Consider the following 9,405-nt stretch of genomic DNA (forward strand, 5'->3'; position numbering starts at 1 on the left):
ATGAAAGGAGTTGGGAAAATTTCCCTCCTCTTATGTTTTCTGGAAGACTCTGAATTTTTCCTTAAATGTTTGGTAAAATGCACCAGTGAAGGTATTTGGGCCTGAAGTTTTCTTTGTAGGAAGATTTTAAACTGCACATTCAATTCCCTTAGTAGAAATATAGCTATTCAGGTAGGATTGGCTCTACAGTTTATGGGGCTTAATGTAAAATAAAAATGCAGAACCCCTTGTTAAAACTATTAAGAATTTAATGATGATGAGAATAGTCATTAAACCTAGTGTGGGGACTTACTATGGTGTGGGATCCTCTGCTGTTGCACAAGACACACACTAAGAGTTCTGGTCACGGTTCCAATGTGTGTGCATGTGTGTGTGCACACACACACACAGGCACATGGGGTTTCTTGTACCAGTAAGCAGCTGGGTGTCCTACAATTCAACTCAATTCTGACACTGTCGACCTGGAGACAGCATCAGATTCCACAGGTCAAGGGTTCAGTCCTGCAAGACTGCCCACCCCAACTCTGCTTTAGATGCTAGTTGCAAACCCAGGTTATCACCCAGACTTCTGATCAACTGGTTATAGATTGAAAGTTTCAAAACCTCTCGTTGGGTTTGATTACTTTGCTAGAGTGGCTCACAGAGCTCAGAGAAACATTTTACGTAATAGATTGCCAGTTTATTATGGAAAGATAAAACTCAAGGTCAGATGGGAGAGATGTATAGGGCAAGGTGTGGGGAAAGGGCCTGGGGGCTTCCATGGTCTCACCAGGCACACACCCCCGCCCCATATCTCCACATATTCACCAACCTGGAAACTCTTGGAACCCCTAGTCCTTTTGGAGTTTTTATGGAGGCTTCATTACATAAATCATGATTGATTGATTCAACCTCCAACCCCGCTCCCCTTCCTGGAGATCAGGGAGGGTGGATTGAAAGTTTCAACCCTCTAACCACATGGCTGGGTCTCTTGGCCCCTACAATGATCCCAGAGGAACTGGGGGTGGGGTGGGACCTGGGAAACAAATGGAAGGGTTTGCCTTGGTGGGAGGAGGGTGGAGGGCAACACACGGAGAGAAGTGGGCTGCTTGGCATTCTTTTTCAGAGCTTTTGCTGTATGTCTCATCTCCCTTGCTGAACTATGTGCCCCTCCAGGGAGGGGCCTGAGGGCTCTTTTCTTAGTACGTCCTCTGTCCCAGGACACCAGCCTCTGCCCTTAGCAAGTCCCCGGGGGAGTGAGCTAGTGGAATCTAGGAGGCAAGATCCCCCACCCCCAGCATGACTGGTAAAGAGAGGCCAGAGTCCTAGACATGTTAGCTTGCAAGTTTATTGAAATTCCAGCAACACAAACAGCAGTACAAACAGGCACCCACCCCAGCCCAGGCCTCCTTGGAGCTTGCAGACATAAACCCTCTTGCAGTGGAAGGCTGGATTTCCCTCACAACACCAGCAGGGGCATGGAGTGTTGCAGGGACTGCCTCTCCACCAGTACCCATCCACCTCGTGGACTCGCATGCCAGAGTTAAACCAACACCCCAGGAAGAGCAGCAGCCAGGACCGATGCCACTTGGAGAAGAACCATCTCTGGGGACTCAGGGATCCCTTGGGCCACTGAAGATCGTGGCTCCTTCTGGATCAGGAAGAGGAGGAAAGAACCTTCTGCCAGGGAAAGTTAGGAGAGGGAAGCAGAGGCTGGTGGGCTGAGGACCCCTGCTCTGTGGACAGCCAGCTCTCCATTCTTGAAGTTAATCCAAAGTTAGGATGGTGATGGCGCCCAGGCACATTCTTTCTGGCATTGAACTGGTCCATTTCTCCCCCAACATACTGGTTTTTGTACTTTCTTTAGGCTGTTGGGCTGGGTGGTGAGGAATGACCCAAAGTTAGGAAACTGGGAGTTAGGGGGAAAGCCAGTCTGGGGCCTGTGGATGGAGCATCTAAGGGGTGTAAAAAATCCCCCCAAAGGACAGAGACCAGGCAGAGCAGCCCGTGGCTTCCCAGCAGGAGGGGTACCTAGAGCACCCTCCAGCCTGACTCAGGGCACCCTGGGGACAGAAGCAGAAGGCGTGGAAATGGTTCTTCTGAGAGCGGTGGCTGGCCAGCGCTTGCTCTCAGTGCTTGGTCCGGTGGGAGGTGGTGGTGGACACGAAGCGGACGGTGGAACTGCGGCTGCTACGGCCGCCACTGCAGCTGCTGAAGCCGCCCTCGGTGGGCAGTGGGCAGGGGACGCTGGGAGCGCAGACTTCGCCCACCAGCATCGAGCCCCCTCGGGAGCCAGCGCCCAGCAGGTCCCCACCGCCCACGACCCGGGCCCCGCCCACGCTGGAGCTGCAGAAGCCGCCGGACCGGATGTTGCTGCTGCTGCCGCTTCCGGAGATGATGACCCCGCCACGGCAGAGGCTGGAGCTGCTGTACAGGGTCTCGGGCCCGCACACCAGGCCGCCCCGGGAGCTACTCACCGCTGCAGGAGGAAGAAACCCTCAGAGAGGCTGCCTCACCCTCCACGCTCCCTTTGTGGGAGGGGAGAGGACAGGCAGAAGTGGCCTGGGCCCCAGGGGTTCCTACTATCTACGTAGTCAATACCCACTTTTCTGTCCTTTTGCCTGGGTGACTCAAAGGTTGTGACTTCACTCAAGTCCAAACGGACTTTGACTTTAGTGGAGTCACTCAAGTGACTAAAATGGAACATTTGGACTAAAATGGAAGAGTTCAGCCAGTTCCCCAGGTGTTGGCATACAGCGGTAAGTCCACTGTTATTTATATATGGCCAAAGTCTGGTTGGGTTGTGTGAGGGTGCTGGTGAGCTGAATTATCCAGTAGCCTCCATAATAAAGCCACAGGGCTTCTTCCAGTTACATCTTGCCCCTTGGAAATACCCACATTGCCCACCCCTAAAGAGGGCCCGTTTTCAGTTCCTCCCGACTCACTAAATGGCTGTGCTCTCTAGCCCTCTAGTCTCCACTGGACACACCTCCATGACCCAGGTCTCTAGTCTGATTAAGCTTTACTTAGCTCAACCCCAATTGGTGATTGATTGCTTAGCTCTGGGGAGGCAGGCTCTGGGGATGTCTTAATACCTAAGTCAGCTAAGGATATTCTCAGTCCAAGGGCCAGATGATCCCTGCTCCCCTGGCTGTCATGGCCAGTCCAGCCATGGGCTCCTGACCACAATGTGGGCTTGAGTTTAAAGGAAATTTGAAGGGTTCTAGGAGAGACATGTGTGAAGAAGAAGAGACTGAAGGGTCTTACCTATGTCTACTGGTCCAACACCTTCACAGATCCTGAAAAGAGAAAGAAGCAAGTCAGTTCACAACCATGTTGTTCTCTGAAAACCTCCCTGCTATGAGAGGGCTTTTTTGGCTGTGTGGACAGTGGTTCTCACCCATGTCTGCATAAGCATCTGGGGAGTTTTTAAAACTTACATGTCCCTAAACCCTCCAAAACTATTGAAGCAAAATATCTGAGAGAATGTCTTCTTTTTCTTTTTTTAAACAAGCTAACCAATCAAGCAGAGCTCTCTATGATTTGATGCAGTCTGTCTACAAGCTTGCACTTAGAGGCACAAGAACTAGAGGCATCTTCTAAACCCCTGCCAAGGGCAATCCATTGAGGTTTGTAGGAAAAATTGTTCCTGGTTCCTTCCCCCACCTAGACTTTCTATAAGCTAGAAGTCTGACCTCACTCCAGTTGCTGCACCGAGAGCACTCACCGGATCTCCTCGCCTTCCAGCAGGCGCCTGTAGGTAGCGATCTCGATGTCCAGGGCCAGCTTGACATTCATGAGCTCCTGGTACTCCTTCAGCTGCCGTGCCATATCCTGCTTGGCTTGCTGCAGCGCACCCTCCAGTTCTGCCAGCTTGCATTTGGCATCATTGAGGGCAGCTTCTCCCTGCTGCTCAGCCTCAGCCACGGCGGCCTCCAGCTTGCAGCGCTGTGGGGAGGGCAGTTTGCAGATGGGCTCTGGCAGGAACTAGGGGATCCTCAGGTTGGGCTAGAAACACTGCCCCTGTCTGTGGGGACACAGCCTGGTGCCAAGCCAGGAACGGAGCCCATGGAGGGGCTTGTCATCCTGTAGTTTGATGTCGCCAGGGAGTGGAACATTGCTTTTCTGCCATTTTCATCCTCACTGATTTTGCACTTATTGATTTCTGTTGCTCTTAAGACCCAGGGGGTCCAGAGAATAAAGCCATTCTTTTTGCCTTGCCTGCCCCTTTAAGTGAGCCCAAGAACTTTCCTTCTACGTTTTCGGAGATTAAGAGTCTCTCCTTTCCTTCTACATTTTCCTCCTCTAGGAAGTCTTCCTGGACCAATTCTTCCCATCCCTCTGTTTCTGGGTCCCAGTTGCCTCCCCTACATCATCCACCTTGGGCTCCCCAAAGCTTGGGGCTCTGCCTGTCTTCCTTATGGGGCTTTCTTTTTCCTTTGCCCACCTGAGCCTTGGCATGCTCGATCTCTGCCTTCAGCCTCTGGATCAGCCGGTTCAGCTCATTGATCTCATCCCGAGTGTTGCGCAGGTTGTCACAGTGCTGGCCAGCTGTCACTCGCATCTCCTCGTACTACGGGTTGGTGGGAGAAAGGGATGATTCGAAGATTGGGTCAAGATCACAACCCACTTTGTCATCTTTGTCATCCCAGGGCTGCCTGCACCCCTTCCCCAGCACCCTCCTGCCCACCTTGGTCTGGTACCAGGCCTCCGCATCAGCTCGACTGCGTCTGGCGATCTCTTCATACTGGGCTTTGATATCGGCGATGATTCCGTCAACATTCAGGTCCCGGCTGTTGTCCATCTTCACAATGACTGATGTCTCTGAGATGTGTGACTGTAGTAACTGGATTTCCTGGGTTGGAAGATAAGTGAGACAGATGGACTGACTCCCATCAATGGGTCCCAGCAATGCTGGGGCTTTGTCACAGGGTCCCTAGAACTTGGAGTCAGGAGACAGAGCATTGCTTATTTCTTCAGGGCAAAGCAACAGAGCAGATCATGCAAACTGAGGGCAAAGAAGAGGAGGTGACCCCAAACCGTTTCAGCTTGACTTTAAACCCTTGTTGTATACTAGGAGACATCCCTTCAACACCCTAATTTGTTTAGGTGACTAGTAAAACTGGTGGGGGGGGGCGCTAAGGATTTGTGGAAGGGAGTAAGAACCATGATAAAGCTTAAACATTTCTTTGGCTTAGCCACACAGTGACTGTGCCAGTCGTGGATCATTGAGAGCTGACAACATTTTAGAACATGATGATCTAGGAGTTCCTATATCCCAAGTCCTTCAGAGACTTGGCAGTGGGGATGGGAGAGGGCTGAGAACTGGTCTGCAAGGCAATGGCCTCAAAGGGAGATTTCTTCAGCCTTTCTACTCAGAGCCAGACATTCAGTTCTAAAATTAGGTCTATCCCAGACCAAAAAGACCTTATGAAGCAAAAGATAGCTAGTTCATTTGACTAATTAGCTAACACATCTTACATGTCCCAGCAAGTCAGTTTTCCAGAGTCTTCTCATCAGAAGATAGAAGTGACATTCCTAGACCCAAACCTTTCCTGGCCATCAGTAGATTGACCAAGGAGTTGATTCATAGACCTGAGTCAGGCTCCCCTTACCTTCTCCACTTGTATATTTATCAGCATTTAGAGAATATATTTTTGATGGGAAGAAAGATGTATGATACCAATAGTCCAATGAATCCCCCAGGAAATCCAGGCCACACAATGATCTCCTTGGATGGCTCAGAGGGGATGAGCCCTTACCGCCTCATACAGGGTTTTCAGGAAGTCGATTTCCTGAATTAGGGTATCCACATTGGCCTCTAGATCAGCCTTGCTTAAGAACGCTGTATCCACATCCTGCATCAAAGAGAGAAGAATAAAATGCTCATTATCTGTGTACTGTTTAACCTCCCCACCTTGGCAGGGTCTGGAGATGGGTGGGAAGATGAGACTAATCTCCACAGGGGCAGGCCAAGTGGGACAGGTGGGAGAGTCATGGGGTGGAAATACAGCTTAATGACTCTTGTTCTCCCTTGGACAACGTAAAACCCCCAGGGATGCTGGACCTTTCTCAATGCTTATTTAGAGGCAAGAAGAATCTGGATAATCCAAGACTCCTAAAATGTCATCTCTTCAAACCTCTCTTTTCATGAAGACCTTAAGTCATTGGAGACCAAATCAGAACTTTGAAGGGAAGCAGTTGTGACCTTCGGGGGTCCACTGTGTGTGAGTAGTCAAAGGGCTGCCTGGGCAGCATCCTGGGATGTGGAAAACATTTGTCTGTCTGGAGGGAAAGTCTGCCTGTACCTGTTATTCTCCTTACCTTCTTCAGAGCCACGAACTCATTCTCAGCACTGGCCCGAAGACCCACTTCCTCTTCATACCTGAGTGATAAAGATGAAGAGGGTGCGTTCTACCCCTGAACCCAGAGCTGATTACTCCCAGCTGCCCAGTTATCACCTTTTATGACCTCTCTTGCCCCAGCCAGGAGCCTGGCTCCCTGTTTCCATCCTCATGTTCTCCACTCTGCCCCATCTTTAAGACCTTTTAGACTTTGGTTTCTCCAAATCCCTTTTACTTTCTCAAATTGGGTGTGGGGTCTGAAAATCTGAACCTTGGCTGTGGTTCTCTGCTGGAAATGCTTTAGGGTCACTGCACTTGACCTTAGAGGAAGTAGCATCCTGCTTGTGGCTGGACCTGGGCACTGTTTACAGAACCAGGGGTTTCCTTTTTTGGGGTCAACTCACCCATGTTCACAGGCAGGATTAGGAACAGGCTGTGCCCAATCCCAGGTCTCTTTATTCCTCAGGACCTGCAGGGGCTTCACCCTCCCGTACATATCACTGCCCTGCCCCTGTCTCCAGGCTGGGAATTGAAACCAGCATTCAACTCTGATCCTCGCAGGGGCTCCCATCTGAGCTTGGCTGCTGCACTGGGAACCAGCCCTATGCCCATCCTTGGTCCATATGGTCCAGATGCCACTCACTTCTTCTTGAAACCCTCAAGGACATCCTGCATGTGGTTCCTCTCAGCCTCCAACCGGGCCTGATCACTGTTCGCTACCTCCAGCTGCCTGCGTAGGTTGGTGATGTAGTTCTCGAAGAGGGGCTCCAGGTTGCTCTTGGCACATTTCTGCTCTTGGAGGAAGTTCCACTTTGTCTCTAGGAGCTTATTCTGCTGTTCCAGGAACCGCACCTAAATCCACAGAGGCAAGGACATGGCAATTGAGTGCTCAATATGATCACCTATGTATGGACTAGTTGCTCAGATGGTCAGAGGTGACAACCTCGTGGTGACCATTGTTCCCTTTTTTGTTTGACTTTAAGTCCTTCTAACTCAGAAGAATCTGGCAGAGCAGGTCTGGGACTCCTCCTCACACTCAGCCAGGCTGAGCTACAAACAGAAGCTTTGAAACCAAAATCTTCAACCATTTCCCCTTTAACACTCAGAGGGGAGGGCCAGCTCACTGGGAATTCAGAAATCGATTCTACCTGAGCCGAGTTGGCCTGCATCTGAAAACCAATTTCAGTTATCTCTGGCAGGGAATGAAGAACAGAGTAAAGTACATTTGGGCTGGGATGTGGCTTTAGGAGGTGGGAACTCTCAGGTCGTAGGTCATACCCATCACCCCAGATATTCCATCAGCTGAGACTTACAGAGCTGGAGGAGAATGCAGAGACCATTTACTCCAACCCCTCATTTCACATGAAATGAAGCTCACAGAGGTAAGTTTACAATCTCAGGCACAATCAGAGAATCCCCACTTCATGGAGACATAAATCCCCGCTTCTGGGATGTCAGTTCCACCTCTTTGTTCCTCTCATCAACCTGAAGATCAGTGACCACCAGTGATCATTCCCTACTCAATCTAGGCTACTTGGCTGAATCTGGCTATCCCTCTTGGGGGGAGGAGTATGAATTCCTTGTTTTGTATAAATTTTGTACAAATTACTCAACTCCATTCTCCTTTTCTTTAAGCCTGAACAGGTGTGGCCACTCATCCTCAGAAACCATTGAAAACTTCAAAGAGAGCATGAGGATATCAAAGGACAAAATCTTTTAAACCTGTCCCAGCCAACACCTGGCGGAGGTGTTCATGTTTCTAACCTGTTTGGAAGATATTTCTAAATGACTAGGTTGTTCAGATCCCTTTAGGCATCCAGTCAGTGGCTGGATGTTCCACCACCACCGTCAATCTCTCCCTCCATGTAGTGCTTCCTCAGGCTCATCCTTGCTCTGCAGCAGAGCGACCCAGAAATCGTACTGCATGCCTTTGGTTGATCCCAAAGGATGTGGGGTCAAGATCTGTGTCCTGGGTCTAGATCAGTTCCTCCTGAGGGAAAGTACACCTCAGTGCATTTAGCTCTCATCATCCCAGACCCAGAGGCTGAGCTGTCTCAAGTACCTTGTCGATGAAGGAGGCAAATTTGTTGTTGAGGGTCTTGATTTGCTCCTTCTCATCCCTCTTCACTCTCTGGGCATTGGGGTCAATCTCCAGGTTGAGCGGGGTCAGGAGGCTCTGGTTAACAGTCACTGCTGTGATGGATGGGGCTGCTGGCCCTCCAATTCCTCCAACTCGGTAGCCAAAGCCGGGGGTGCAGAAGCCATAGCCAAGACCACTTCTGGCTCCAAACCCCAGGCCAACACAACTGCCGGCCCCAAACCCTAGACCAGCACCACTCCCATCACCAAAGCCAACTCCATAGCAGGTGGGTCGAGGGCACACAGCTGCTATCCGGGGTGAGCACGATCCAAAGCTGATGACGCTCCGACTGCCAAAGCCGCTAAGACCCCTGAAGCTGGGCCCACTCCTGCAGGAGACAGAGCTGGCCCGGAAGCGGTTCAGGTTCTGAGGTGTCACTGCTGAGCAAGAGCTGAAGTTGCCCACACAGCGACCAGAGCTGACTCTGTAGGAGCGGCAAGACATGATGGTGTCCTGGGCAAGAGCAGAGCAGCAATTGCAGAGCGGGGAGAGCTGGAGCTGAGAGTCCTCTGGGGCTAGTGGATCCCTCTCATCCCTTTTATGTGTGTGGGGATCTGAGGATTGGTCCCATAAAAGTGAAAAAAGCCATTTGGAAGCATTTATGAGCTTGGGTAGTTAGCAGAAACTCTCTATGCCTGTAACCTCCTTCACAGTGAACTAATCTCAGACACACCTATTCCCCTCAGAATCAGAGCCATAACATCAAACCTATAAACATTAAAAACACATAAACACATAAACATTATTGTCCTATTTTCCCCGCAGGTCCACCATAATTGCCATTATGGGGACATTAATTTTCTTTGGTCTTAAATCCAATAGACTTTCCATTGCAAGTGTGGCTAACCACCAGAAAGTTAGAATGGTAACAACTCCAGCAAGAGGCTTGCAAGGAATGCAGCTACACAGATAACCCCTAAATAGATGAGGAATGTATAGAAG

At 50.4% G+C, this 9,405-nt stretch overlaps 1 protein-coding gene across 1 annotated transcript; it reads right to left on the reverse strand.

Annotated features, from left to right (window-relative positions):
* Nucleotides 1–1,309: 1,309 nt before the first annotated feature.
* KRT84 (keratin 84) lies at nt 1,310–8,987 on the reverse strand. Its single transcript, XM_006058468.4, has 9 exons — nt 8,386–8,987; nt 6,967–7,175; nt 6,304–6,364; nt 5,742–5,837; nt 4,670–4,834; nt 4,427–4,552; nt 3,707–3,927; nt 3,247–3,278; nt 1,310–2,458 (listed from the first exon to the last, which is right to left on the reverse strand). Exons 1-9 carry the CDS (start codon nt 8,905–8,907, stop codon nt 2,109–2,111), a joined length of 1,782 nt encoding a protein of 593 aa, XP_006058530.3. The 5' UTR covers nt 8,908–8,987; the 3' UTR covers nt 1,310–2,108.
* Between the last annotated feature and the right edge of the window lie 418 nt (nt 8,988–9,405).

The sequence above is a fragment of the Bubalus bubalis genome, chromosome 4 (genome assembly GCF_019923935.1).
Source record: "Bubalus bubalis isolate 160015118507 breed Murrah chromosome 4, NDDB_SH_1, whole genome shotgun sequence".
Taxonomy (NCBI): Eukaryota; Metazoa; Chordata; class Mammalia; order Artiodactyla; family Bovidae; genus Bubalus; species Bubalus bubalis.